This window comes from Sus scrofa, chromosome X (genome assembly GCF_054392235.1).
Source record: "Sus scrofa isolate SSC_HxYL_T2T_F1_AM1 chromosome X, Sscrofa_HxYL_maternal_Yorkshire_Landrace_v2.0, whole genome shotgun sequence".
NCBI lineage: Eukaryota > Metazoa > Chordata > Mammalia > Artiodactyla > Suidae > Sus > Sus scrofa.
Window position 1 is genome coordinate 80363075 of NC_139401.1, and position 15049 is coordinate 80378123.

Consider the following 15049-nt stretch of genomic DNA (forward strand, 5'->3'; position numbering starts at 1 on the left):
ATTTTTCCAGAAATAAAAAAAAGCTTCCCTTTTCTATTAGTCCTGAGAAATGTGTCCCACTACCTTCTTTGACATCAGTGTTAAAATGATACCCTTCCATGATACACTAACCATGCCTGAAATTTTCCTAGGACTAAAAGACCATATTTAATTTCATATCAAGATGGGTAAATTATTCATGTGTATACAAAATCATTTAAGAAAGAAAAACAAAATTGTAAGCAGTCAGTTTCCTGCAAAATAAAACAATAGCCATTATGTGTGGCACACCTAGATGAGCCCTCATGCTATCTATCTTTATCCTTTAGGTGTAGCCACACTTGAAGGACCAATGTATGCTGTTGGTGGCCATGATGGATGGAGTTATCTAAATACTGTAGAAAGATGGGACCCTGAAGGACGTCAGTGGAATTATGTGGCCAGTATGTCAACCCCTAGAAGCACAGTTGGTGTTGTCGCATTAAACAACAAGTGAGTAAAGCCAAATATGCATGCTTTGTGCTCCCTGTTCAGTGGTACAGCACTTCAGTGATGTGATCTACCAATCAATAAGCTTTACCAGTGACCAGGACATCCTAGTTATTGATTGTAAAAGGGCTTTGTTGGAACTCCCCCTTCATTATAATAGAAAATACTTGTCTAAAATGAACATTTAAATATTGTGTAGCCCCTTGTTACTTCAGTGTGGTCCTAGGACCAACAGCATCAGCATTACCTGAGCTCTATTTAGAAATGCTGAATCTTAGTGCCACCCTAGACCTCCTGAATCAGAATAAGCATTTTAATAATATCCTCAAGTGATGTGTGCACATTAAATTTGAGAAGCACTTTTATAGACAAACCAGTTCCAATTTCAGCCTCAAGAAGCTATTGTTTTTACATTATAACTTATTACTGACTTATGAAAACTTTGTAATAAACCAAGTCATTTTGCTCTTTACCACTCACTCTTCTGCATGTTCTAGACTTATACCTAGTCCCATCTTTCTGAATCTTCCCCTCTTCCTGATCACTTGCCTATGAGAGAAGCTAATATATTGAAATCTGATGATGTTAGGGGTTACTAAGAGCTTGAATTGGTTTATTTCCAGGTAATTATGTGCTTTCTGAAAAGGGACCTTTGGAGACAATGATCAGTATATAGGAGGGACTTGAATGATGAGAATTTCAGACACCAGGATGGGTCAGTGGCAGGAGACAGCCTTGTGTGTCTGTACTAACTATGCATAAAGCCAATATCTCATCATATAATTGGGCTCCATAGAAATTCAAGCACAGATGATTTCTAGCACCTTGTGTAGGAAGTAGGAAATATCTATTGTTAAGAGGAGACTCAGGAGTTCCCTTCGCAGCTCAGTGGTAATGAATCCGACCATTATCCATGAGGACACAAGTTTGCTCCCTGGCCTTGCTCAGGGGTTAAGGATCTGGCATTGATGTGAGCTGTGGTATAGGTTGCAGATGCATCTTGGATCCTGCATTGCTGTGGCTGTGGCAGAGGCTACAGCTCCGATTTGACCCCTAGCCTGGGAACCTCCATATGCCACAGGTGCCACCCTAAAAAGGCAAAAAAAAAAAAAAAGAGGAGAGAGACTCAGATTTACAGTGTCTTAGAGTTTAAAAGACCCCTAAATGTGATTATCTCTGGCCTAACCTGAGTGATATAAAGTGACTCAGTAACAATCTCCTACCTATTACAAAACAGGTTGAAACCACTGAATTTGACTAATTTAAATTTAGTCTTTCTGACTTGCTATTGTTAACAAATGAGCATGAAGGGCAGTTATAGACAAATAGTTTAATAAATGTTCATCTTCTTTATTAATACAGGATTAAATTTAAATAAGATTAAAAATACTGTGCATCAAAAGAATTGGCATTTTAAAATTTATAGATGAAATACCATTATCAGTATAACTTCCTAGGAAAAAATTTGATTTCTAGGTTTTATCCTATTCCCTTAGTTATTTATTAAATTAATATCTTCTTAATTACAAATGTTTTTAACACTAAATAAAGTAGTTCATAAAAACAACAGGGATTCTGAAGTTCCATTGTGGCTCAGGACTCAACTAGTATCCATGAAGATGGAGGTTCAATACCTGGCCTTGTTCAATGGGTTAAGGATCCAGCATTGCCACAAACTGTAGTGTAGGTCACAGATGTATCTCAGATATGGCTATGGTATTGCTGTGGCTGTGGCATAGGGCAGCGGCTGCAGCTCCAATTCAACCCCTAGCCTGGAAACTTCCACATGCCTCAGATGCAGCCCTAAAAAAGGAAAAACAAAAAACAAACAAACAAAAAAACAGGATTCTAATGTTAGGCAATTAACCTAGTTAAAACTATCATGTTGCTGGAGTTGGTCTTTGGAAACATCCTACCTTTTAAAAAAAACTTCCAGTTTTATTGAAGTGTAATTGGCAAATACTACCAACACTTTTGATATCTCCTTTCTTTTTCTGTACTTCATTTCCTATGGGATCTTTTATTTATTTATTTATTTATTTATTTATTTATTTATTGTCTTTTTGCCTTTTCTAGGGCCACTCCTGTGGCATATGGAGGTTTCCAGGCTAGGGGTCTAATTGGAGCTGTAGCCACTGGACTACACCAGAGCCACAGCAATGCAGGATGTGAGCCGCATCTGCAACCTATACCACAGCTCACAGCAACGCCGGATCCTCAACCCACTGAGCCACTGAGCGAGGCCAGGGATCGAACCTGAAACCTCATCATTCCTAATCAGATTCGTTAACCACTGAGCCATGACGGGAACTCCCCCATGGGATCTTTTAATCTATTATGTCAAAGTACTGTCACAAAAATGATGAAGCAAGTAGGTGTGGGATACTGTAGACACTTAACAAATGCCTTCCAGTAAATATTCATTCACAAATTCAGGCCATTCACAACAAAATTCTAAGGGAATAGAATACACAGTCCAATGCTTTGTGCGAGGTTCTTTCGTTTTCATTCTATGCACAAATATACACATACATATACGCATACTTCTGTCTTTTTTCTAGGCTATATGCTATTGGTGGACGTGATGGAAGTTCCTGCCTCAGATCTATGGAATACTTTGATCCACACACTAACAAGTGGAGTCTGTGTGCTCCAATGTCCAAAAGGCGTGGAGGTGTGGGAGTTGCAACATACAATGGATTCTTATATGTTGTTGGGGGTCATGATGCCCCTGCTTCTAATCATTGCTCCAGGCTTTCTGACTGTGTGGAACGGTAAAATATTTCTATTTATGTATACATTTGGTTATTTGTTTTTTATTTTCTTTAGAAATGAGAAGGACTTTTAAGCTGCGAGAAAGTAGCCTTCCAAATAAGTGTTAATCCTTTCAGAGGAGTAATCTTTTATAAAATTGTATATTTACTCCTAGGCTAAAAATATTTTGAAGCAATCTTCCCTATGAATTCTAGATTCATCATAAGAAATGTATAAAAAGAATATGTTGTTTTATTGTTTGATAGTCCTCTTATAAAATGAGACAAAAGAGATGTAAGAATAAATAAATTTACTCCAAACTGTATCATTCAACCTATTTACCAGCTCAGATTAAAATAACTTTACTGTTTTGAAAACCAAGTCAGTTCTCAAAGGATGAAGGCTTATCACCACAAAATAAACAGAAAGAATTCCCAAAGAGAGGTGTTAATAATGTGAACAATGACTCTATTGGATTAAGTATTTAATTTCCCAAAGGTAACTTCTTTGAATGGGATAAGTTCACTTGAATGAACAAAGTGTGCTTTTTTTTTTTTTTTTTTTTTTAAGGGCTGCACTTGCGGCACATGGAAGTTCCCAGGCTAGGGGTTGAATCACAGTTGTAACTGCCAGCCTACAAAACAGCCATAGCAATGCCAGATCCGAGCTGTGTCTGTGATCTACACCACAGCTCACAGCAAGGCCGGATTTCAACCCACTGAGCGAGGCCAGGGATTGAACCTGAGTCTTCATGTTTGCTAGTCAGATTCGTTTCTGCTGAACCATGACAGGAACTCCCTATTTTTTTTTTTTTTTTTAATGTCAGTAGTATTACTTTGTAGTTATACCACTCACATTCCCTTTCAAGACAGAATTATATATATGCATAGTTAACAGTTGATGATACTTACCTAATTCCTGCATAGCTGCTTTTAAAAGCCTTAACTTCCTTAAGAGTCCCAGCCCTGATGCTTCTCAGGGCCTTAGCTGTTCTATTGTAGTAACAGTTATCTCTCGTAGCATCAGTAATCTCTGGTAATATCAATTACTGATACTCTTGTCCCAGTTGTCTTTGCATCTGTAATTTTCCCACAGCTTTCACAAACCATGTGCACTGCTTCCCAAGGCTTTTCCTAGCCTGAAATCTGAGCTATACCACTTTTGATTAAGGTTAACACAGAAAATAATCCCTTAGGCAGCAACTGAGATAGGTTATATTGTTGCATATTAGCTCTGCCCTTTTCTCTCTGGTTCAAGCAGAGTAACTGGGACTGGGTCACTGCTTTCTCCAGTCCTCACCATGCCTTTTTTGGAGGGAGTGGGCAATGGAAAGTAAAAATGTCACAAAATTTCCTACTGATTTGAATGTAACTTTTTCTTGACTGAGCATTGATTTGGTTGCTGTGGATCACTGACTGATTTCCAGAACTGCTACAGAGTTATTTTAGCCAGTCTCTGTTTGTTTAGTTAATAATTTTGTGACAGAAGAAGATCCTAGAGCTTCTTATTCTACCATCTCGCTGACAGTGATGCAACACTGAAAACAAGATAAAAACCACATGAAAAACACTCTGTGTTGCCTGTATATTTAAAAGATAAAGTTGAACTTGCTCTGACCTTTATATCCAGGAGCACAATAATGAAATTATATGCAATTACAAATGGAAAGGACCTTGGAAATCTAGTATATCCCTATCACCCTACAGAAGTGGAAGTTGAAGCCCTCTATGGTTAAGCCACAAATAGTGGCTAAGGGATTTTTTTGCATATAACTGGAGTTTATAAAGTTTGTAAACCAGTTATATTTGACTTTCCATTTCATTGTAAAACCAAGAGTTCACTATACTACACTCAGTATAGCCCTGATCTACCATTCATATATGTGTATACTCTGTTAGCTGAGTGCAGTATTGCCGAGACCAGCTCAGCAGGATGGGGCTGAAGAACAGGTGCTGTGGAACGTAAGAAAAAAAACATTAACATAAAACAAGACACAGAGACTTTTATCTTAAGTAAAGGTGAGAACCGGGGGACTCAAGGTCTCAGGGACCAAGAGCCCTGCCTCAAGAAACCACACTGCTTTTATTGTGCTCTTGAGGATGACATCAAGTGAAAAGGGGGTTGTAGGTACAGGATATAGGAGTTTTTTTAAATTATTTTATAAGTTCTTTTATTATTTTAAAAGTCACTTAGCTGGTAGATGGTTAAACTTTTACTCTAAACTTTAGGCATTTAAGAATCATTAGCATTTGAGTTAGCTATCTCTGCATAGCATTTCAGAGAATCCTCACTGTACTTCCGCAAATGGCATGCCTATTTGCGCAACCCTGTGTGCCTAGGTTTGCACCTTGGTTCTCTTTGCTAATGCATATTCTGCTAACGACCACTCATAAACCACTTGGCCATGAGGTTCCTCTTTCTCTTACTCTTTAGAGGACATATCATGCTTGTGCAAATGCGTGCCAATCTTCACAGGTCTGGCGTGCCTAGACCAATGTATTATGTCCTCATTCAGCTGACCCCACGAATAACCCATGCCTTTAGGTCTTTGTTCTTAAGCTTAAGTCATTTACCATCACCGTGACTGTTTCTCAAGCAGGAAGACAGGACAAAATAAGGAAGGACAAGATGGAGTTTTCAGCAAAGAGGCTAAGAAAATATTATAAAAACATGTCTTGCAACACAGTATTAATTAACAATAGTGATTGTATTGAAAATTCAGCTTAACTAAATCATACAGTTATGGATTTTCTGTTTCTGGGTTTTAGTTTAACCTCAGAATTTAAGGTGACATGCTACATGACACTCAATATGTGGTGGATATTGAGGACATCTTAATTATTGCTGATTTCAGATATTATTAAAAATATTACTGGATGTGAGACCAAGTTTGAATGGAAGCTGGGATTGTATGATTTAGAATATGATTAAAGAGATAAAAACAGAAATAAGACAAAGAATACAAATATAAGGAAATTATTAGACAGTAATAAAATATTATACAAAAATAAACTCTAAAAAAATCTTTTGTAAAATAATGTTTTTCAGTGGAATTTACAAAGAGGCCAATATAAAATCAAAGAGAATTTCCATGTATAATTACATGAGTTTTTTTTTTTTTGGTATCAATCTTGTGATCAATATTAACATATAAATTGGCCAATAGATTTTCACTTTGTCAGCCACTCTTTGAAGAAAATGGATCTTTTTTTTTTTTGTCTTTTTGCTATTTCTTGGTCCACTCCCGCGGCATATGGAGGTTCCCAGGCTAGGGGTCCAATCGGAGCTGTAGCCACCGGCCTACACCAGAGCCACAGCAACGCGGGATCCGAGCCGCATCTGCGACCTACACCACAGCTCACGGCAACGCCGGACCCTTAACTCACTGAGCAAGGGCAGGGACCAAACCCGCAACCTCATGGTTCCTAGTCGGATTCGTTAACCACTGCGCCACGACGGGAACTCCAATTACATGAGTTTTATTGTTCACCCCTTTTAGATTTTAATATTATATATTTTTACATAAACTTCAAATATTAAGAAAGAATTACTGGAGATTTTAATTAATATCACTTACTGAATTCTCTTTAATTTTGCTTACAGAAAAGGTTGGGGGATAAAGTGTTAACTTCAGATTAAAATGGGGAAAAAATCCCAGAGTCCTATGAAGATAAATAAGAACTCTCATAGGGGATAAAGAATAAAACTGTGGTCATTGTAACTGCAAACAGTATTAAAACTAGGGTACTATATTCCATAAAACAAAAAGGCAGTTAGATCAGATTTACTTAAAATGTGAGCTCTCATATAAACAAGATCAAGTATCTCATGTATAACTTTGAAACACAAAGAATATGAGAAAAACACATTCTAATCAGCATACTAAATGAGAGAGGGAACACTTTTCACATAATATTAAGATGCCAATAAGTGAAACTTCCTCATAGGGAATCTGAGGATTGCTCAAAGAATGCATTTGCACTAAGCTTCAAGTGACCTCTGGTGGCTGAAGAGAATTCTGTCATGTAGTTATTCTTAACACTTTTTAGTCAGACTACACTTGATATTTATATGGTATTTTTAATTTCTTATATTAGATAAGTGTACATTTTATTAACATCTATTATTTTTTATTTTAACACTACTGAACTTCCCTCTCAATTGTCTTCCTAAACCTCTTAAGGTATGATCCAAAAAATGATTCATGGTCAACTGTGGCACCTCTGAGTGTTCCTCGAGATGCTGTTGCCGTATGTCCCCTTGGAGATAAACTCTATGTGGTTGGAGGATATGATGGACATACTTATTTGAACACTGTTGAGTCATATGATGCACAGAAAGATGAATGGAAAGAGGTACTCTTATTTAAAGTATTCAAATTGATATATTTCAGGTTTTATTTTTAAAATTAAAATATATGTTTGTAATTAACACCATTTTCTCCCTCTGTAGATCTGAACCAAATTCTTTCAGTGAAATTTATAGTATGCGATTTATTTATGCTATAAGGAATTATTAATTGGCCTGTTTGATCATTAGCAGGATCTTCTAGTACTTATATAAAGGGATGACAGAACATTCTATTAACTTGATAGACTCATTCCATTTATAGAGAAGTAAATCAGTATAGCACAGGGAACTATATCCAGTCTCTTGGGATAGACCATGATGGGAGATAATATAAGAAAGGGAATATATAGGAGTTCCTATTGTGGCTCAGCATTCCACAAACCCCACTAGTATCCACGAGGATACAGGTTCAATCCCTGGCCTCACTCAGTGAGTTAAGGATCCCTCATTGCCACAAACTGTGGTATAGGTCACAGACATGGCTTGGATGTGGTGTTGCTATGGCTGTGGTGTAGGCCGGCAGCTGCAGCTCCAATTCCACCTCTAGCCTGGGAACCTCCATATGCTGCGGGTGTGGCCCTAAAAAGCAAAAATAATAATAAACTTGTTAAATATATCAATTTTAAAAAGTGAAACAGATTGGATAATCCAAGAGCTTTACTCTATGACCAACTTTCTACATATGTATTATGATTTTAGAACCAAAGAATAATGTTCTCAGCCACAAATATCTGCTCCTTCTTATTGTCTGGTGCCCAGGAGAAAAACATTTCAGTCCCCTCCTTATAGAGATTCTGTGAACTGCAATATTCCTAACTACTAGTCAGTCATTCAAGGTATTTAGTGCACAGTAAGAGAATGGAATTAAACCCTCTCAACTGTGTTGGGCGTCTAACAGAAGAAATTCTAAGGAAGGTACAAGAAGAGGCACTGAAAAGGACATCTTGGAGATGTCAAAGGTAAATTATACTATTTACAAGTTTTTCAGTGACAGCTCTAGATTTATTCCAATATATCTAATGGTGTTTTGTTAGTTAAATAATGGATTTTTTTTTTTTTTTTTTTTTTGAGGGCCGCACTTGTGGCATATGGAGGTTCCCAGGCTAGGAGTCCAATCAAAGCTGCAGCTGCCGGCCTACACCATAGCCACAGCAACACCAGATCCAAGCCACGTCTGCAACCTACACCACAGCTCACGGCAACGCCAGATCCATAACCCGCTGAGCGAGGCCAGGGATCGAACCTATAACCTATAACCTAGTTATAGGTTCCTAGTTGGATTCGTTTCTGCTAATGGGAATTTCTAAATGATGGATTAATAAAATATGAAGTATGATTGGCTCTTAAACCATTTCTACAACAAGCAAACCTTGTATTTGGAATCTAACATCACCTTGCCTTATACTAACTTTATGTTGCTTTGAATTCTACATAGTAAGCTGGTTACTGTTCTAAGTAAGCATGTGTTAATATACTGACACCTGATAAAGAGTTTCTATCTCTTTCTTCAAACATACAATTTATTAAGGACTTCAGAAATAGTCAAGTTCTCCCATGTAGGTCAAGTTCTGCTTAATCTTTACAATGGTTAGGATGAGCTAGAAATGGAAAAAAAAAATTAGCAAACAAGGATGTAGGTCAAATACAATAATCAAAATATCTGTCTAATCTTGTGTAATTTAGTTTTCTGAAGATAATACACCAATAGCTAAGAGATGTAGATTCTTTTCCAGGCTTTTCACCATTTTCATTGTGTGATCTTGGAAAGGGTGAAAGAGAATTAAAAATGGGATTATAACTACTATGCCTAATTATTTCCATTCATCATCTTGCTTAACTTTAACAAAACCTTGAAGGATGATTATTTTAGCTGTACTTTTTCAAGTGAGGAAATTATCAGTGAGGTGAAACTTAAGATCACTTGCTCTTTGAGCTCAGGTCTACATCATTTTAAACACTACGCTGTTTCCACACTGAACTGTGGGCTGCATTTCTCTTTATCTTCATACAAGGTGAAGGTTGGGTCAGAATAGCTAAGAACTTTTTCAACTCCAATATATTATGCCAAAGACAGAGTTCATTCAAACAGCATTTTTTTCGTTGTTTTTGTTTTCTGTGTTAGGAAGTTCCTGTTAACATTGGAAGAGCTGGTGCATGTGTTGTGGTGGTGAAGTTACCATGAAGCTGTCTTTATCAAAGGGAAGAAAACTGGATAATTTCAAGAAATGGAGTAGGAAGAGTAGAGGAAAAAGAAACATATTATTTCCTTCAGTTAGTAATCAAACATGAAAATTTCTGTGTCATTTTAATATGTAGTTATAAATGCTATCATTTGTGAAGCCAAAGCAAGTTTTCAAACATTAATTACATTAGGTATTAGGTGTTAAGTGTATATGTTGTTACAGCTGATAATATAATTGGAAATCAAATAGTCTAGGTTTAGCCTTATTACCTTAAAATGTTAAAAATGTTAAAATGTGGAGTTCCTGTCGTGGCGCAGTGGTTAACGAATCCAACTAGGAACCATGAGGTTGCGGGTTCGGTCCCTGCCCTTGCTCAGTGGACTGACGATCTGGCATTGCTGTGAGCTGTGGTGTAGGTTGCAGACGCGGCTCGGATCCTGCATTGCTGTGGCTCTGGCGTGGGCGGTTGGTTGCAGCTCTGATTAGACCCCTAGCCTGGGAACCTCCATATGCCGCGGGAGCGGCCCAAGAAATGGCAAAAAGACAAAAAAAAAAAAAAAATGTTAAAATGGTTAAGGGAAATTGATAGTGACCAAAGTATAAAAGGTTATAAAAGCACTGGTAATTTTAATTTGAGTCTGATAAGTTATAAACATTTTCTATTCCAGAAAAATAGGTATTCTATCATTTGGAACATAAATAATATAAAAGAGAACATCTAAAGCTTAAATTATAAAATGTATCTCTTATTCAAACAATATCCCAAATAGCTAAATAATACCTCACATTTACCAAAAGGAAAGCTTTTACTGTCATGAGGTTAAAAAAAAAAAAAAAGAAAAAAGAAAAAGCTATGCTGATCACAGTATGTTTTCACAGAATTACCCTTTTACAGTACCATCTTCCAAAGCACACATATAGATTTGGTATTCCGTAACATGCTGTCTTGTTAGATTTGTTACCAGTAATATATCGTTTTAATTTATATACATACAATTTATACAATAAAATGGTGAATATTTATCATATTGATACAAACTGTGACCTCAGCTTTAGGGTGTCAGAGCCCCATATGTAATAGTCTTCTCAAACATTTCTGTGGACTCATTGTAAACACCTGCCATTAAGTTAAACAAGTTTTCAAAAACAAAACAATTTTTAAACAGTGGTAAACTCAAGATGCCCTACAATATTAGCACATGGAAACACCAAAATGTCCAACATCCATGGTTAATTCTACAATTATCTTCTATATACCAATACAAAATTTTCTGTTAATTTTGTAATCATCCAGTAGAGAATGGTAAGAGCATATGCACTACAAAATAGTTTTAAATTAAAAAACAAAACAAAAAGAAGGCTAGCTGGGTAGTATTTTACTTTTGAATTCTTAGTTCATTTATCCAATTATAAAAAATACTTAAGATAAAATGTTGAAAAAAATTTCTTTATGAAAGTAACTTTTCAAGTAAATTTTAGAAATTCTGCAGTGTGTCCTTTCAAATGGGCTTTGTATTGTAGTATGTGAAACCAGTATATAAATCCAGAGAGATGCTTATAAAATACTACTACATTTTAAGTTTTTTAAAAAGAGCAACATTAAGTTGTACAAAGATATTTTGTACTTTGGAAAGATGAATTTAAATAAAATCTGTTTCCTCTGGTTATAAAGAGTGTGGCTTCAGAGTATGTCAAGTGCAACTTGAATTGACTTTTTGATATTTATTGTTCCAATAGCTAAAATATTCAAATACAAAAATAAAATTCCCCTGCTTTGTTTCTTATCCCTGCCATTGTTTTTAATTCTAAATAAAGGGCCATAGACATCTTCAGTCATAGCAGTGGAGGTGAAAACATAGAGACGCTGTAAAAAAATAAACCCACACACAGAGTTCTGTGGGATCTTTAAATTTATACCTTTTCTAAATCAATGCAGAAGTAGACATACTTAACCCTTTATCTCCAGAACAAAGTTAGAGTGAGAGCCAGTGTAAAAAGAAAGATCAAAGGACCTATATCATACTATACCATAGCCCAGCTTGCCAACTTTCCAGTTAAAGCTAGATGGCACCTATAGGGAGATTGCATCCAGAATCATGCTTGGTCAGGCAAGCAGAGAAAGAATATCATCTTCTTGATGGTCCATTTAAGCTTGCTTCATTTTGATCAGGTGTTGACTAGTAGGAGAGGTATGTATATGTTGCCCAGGGCTACCACAGCACAGCTGCATTTGAAAATCATACTCAACAAGCCAAAAATAAATAAATAAACAGGTGAGACTACATTACACTGAAAAATTTCTGTAACTAAAAGAAACCATCAACAAAATGAAAAAACCCTAAAGAATGGTAAAAATATTTGCAAATCATACATATATCTAATAAGGGGGTAATATCCAAAATATATAAAGAATTAATACAATTCAGTAGCAAAAAAAAGCAAATAACTCCAAATGGGCAAAGAACCTGAGTAGACATATTTCCAAAGACAATATATGAAATGCCAATGGGCATATGAAACAATTCTCAACTAGTCATTAAGGAAATGCAAATTAAAACCACCATAAGATATCACCTCATGCATATTAGAAAGGCCATCATCAAAAAGACAAGAGTTAACAAGTGATGATGAGGATGTGGAAAAAAAGGAACCCTCCTTCACCGTTGGTGGGAATGTAAATTGATGCAACCACTGTGGAAAACAGTATGGCAGTTCCTCAAAAAATTATAAGCAGAATTACCATATGATCTAGCACTACCATTTCTAAGACTATATCCAAAAGAAATGAAAATGCCAACTTGAAGAGATATCTGCATTCCCATGTTCATAGCAGCATTATTTGTAATAGCCAAGACATAGAAACAAAGTGTCTGTTGATTGATAAATTGATGAAGACATCGTGGTCTATCTCTTCATGCAAAGGAATATTATTTGGCCATGAAAAATGAGGAAATCCTACCATTTCAATAATATGGATGGATCTAGTGGGCATTATGCTAGCTAACTGAAATAAGTCAGAGAAAGACAAATACTGTATGATCTTACCTATATGTGGAATCTACAAGAAAAAAGAAATAGAATTCAAAGAAAAAGAGATCAGATATGTGGTTACTAAAGGTGGAGGGTGGGTGAAGGAAGACCTCGAGGAAGGTAGTCAAAAGGTACAATTTCCAGTTATAAGATAAATAAGGATTAAGGATATAATAATGATTATACTTAATACTTTTTTTATGATATATAGGAAAGTTAAGAGTAAAGCCTGAGAGTTCTCATCACAGAGAAAATGTTTTCTTTTCTTCTTTCTTTTCTCTTTATTGCATCAATATGAAACAATCAATGTTAGCTGAGCCTATTGTGATAATAATTTCACAATATATGTAAATAAAACCATCATGAAAAACCATGATGATGGTTTTAAATCAAGCCATTAATTATATTTGATTGATGTAAATCATACATCAATACAGTGATATATTCATTATATCTCAATAGAACTGGAAAAAAAATGATGCTTGGGGGGGCTGGGCTGCCAAAATCTGGGCAGATCTGAGCAGTTAGAATGGAAAGCTGTAGAGGCTCAGAGTACTAAAAAAAAAAACAACTGTGTTCTCCTTAGTCAAATCTAGTTGGGAAGAAGAGTTACAGGGTCAGGCCCCTTGTTACCATAGCATAGTAGAGATGATGTATCAGTCTGGTTTAAGCTAAAAAGGATAAGAGAGTTATTAATTTATATATTATTTCAACAAATATAAGGACTGACACGTTTAGACATTATACTCAGATTGGAAAGAAAATATTGGTTCTCAATTTTTCTATAATCACTATGGCTTGCTCTCAGGGTCCCCTCACTCTGGATCCCTAGCCTATATTATGATGACTCTCCAGACAGCACCATTAGCTACTTGCCTGGTATTTCCATAGGGCATTCAGAAACTTCTAAATACCTTCTCTACCGCAAAGGAACTGAAGGAGACTCTAGGACACTGAACTCAGTTCCTCTCTCTGCCTAACCATGTTATACATCAACCTGGCTCAGATGTGGTTGCTGCCCCATTTTGATACAGACAGAACAGTGAAGGAAGTCTCTTCCTATAGTCCCAAATGCAATAAAGAACAAAATCTCCCCTGATTTCATATTTTCTCTTAAGTCCTCTAAAAAGACACCCATCCCAAGAAAAGAGACCATAAAACATATATTTCTTCAGTTGTCATCTTCCTCTTATCACAGTAACCTGAGGAGGAGGACAGTTTTATCAGCTACTTTTCCTCTGTGTAATAAACTTTTATATCATATCCCCCTTGCTAGGGACACCAAGCCCCAATATGAAAAACGGAAGGAGTATCTCCTCTCTAGTCTGTGGAAGATACTGTATAAACATCCTATTTCTTCAGCCTGCCTCTCGATATGCAAATAAAAGTTTTTAAAAATTTCATAGTTTTTTCCTCTCTTGACAATACCTGTTTTTCAAGATTATTGTCTACTACAGATTAAGGAAAAAAATCCTATTCTACATGCTAAAAGTTTAATATTGATATCTTTTTTGCATTTCTAATATAATCCTAATCCCCTCCCCTACACAGACACACACACACACACACACACACACACTCTCAGAGCATACCTAAGCAATGGGGGAAATGGGCATATCTAGCAAAATATGGGAATCTCATACATGAGTAAATTTTAAAAGGTAAAAACACATTAATAGTCTTAAGAAATAGTACCCCTCTGTCACAAATATCTATTGAAGATCTACTGTATCTTAGTCCCTAGATATATAGATATATATATATAGATACATAAATTAGGGATAAATTTATGAAATCTCTACAAAATCTAGGTCCATATAATTTAAATTATATTCCAAGTAATGGAGAATCAGTATTTGATGTCCTCTCTTCTACAAAGGCCAGCCAAATTTTCCAAGTTCACATTTCATCTAAGGTCATGGAGATCCTCAAACAGCCTGATTCCATAAGCTAAATTCAGTATCTATCTGAGTGGTTAAATAATCCTATGTAGGTCATAACTAATTAGATCTCACCAGAATTAGAACACAGAGGTTCTAGCCATGGAGGATCTTTTAAATAAGAATTAGTCTTATTTAAAAATAGGTCTGAGGAGTACCCTGGTTGGCCTAGTGGTTAAGGATTTGGAGTTGTCACTGCTGTGGCTTCGGTTTCAATCCCTAGCTCAGGAAATTCCACACACAGCAGGCACAACCAAAAAAAAAAAGGTCTGAAAAGACAAAATCAAAATCATAAGATCTTTGAGGGGAATGATGTCAGCAAAA

The 15049-nt window shown here is 36.0% G+C and overlaps 1 protein-coding gene and 1 long non-coding RNA gene across 2 annotated transcripts in view; one reads left to right on the forward strand and one right to left on the reverse strand.

Moving 5' to 3' along the window:
* Positions 1-11426, forward strand: part of KLHL4 (kelch like family member 4) — a 98019-nt gene extending 86593 nt beyond the window's left edge. Inside the window, exons 8-11 of the mRNA XM_021079961.2 lie at positions 309-471; positions 3030-3242; positions 7406-7577; positions 9695-11426. Of these exons, the coding sequence (XP_020935620.1) occupies positions 309-471; positions 3030-3242; positions 7406-7577; positions 9695-9754 (608 nt within the window). The 3' untranslated portion in view covers positions 9755-11426. The remainder of the gene's footprint in view (positions 1-308; positions 472-3029; positions 3243-7405; positions 7578-9694) is intronic.
* LOC110257755 (uncharacterized) overlaps positions 1-15049 on the reverse strand; it is a 93270-nt gene that overhangs the window by 40303 nt on the left and 37918 nt on the right. The window lies entirely within an intron of this gene.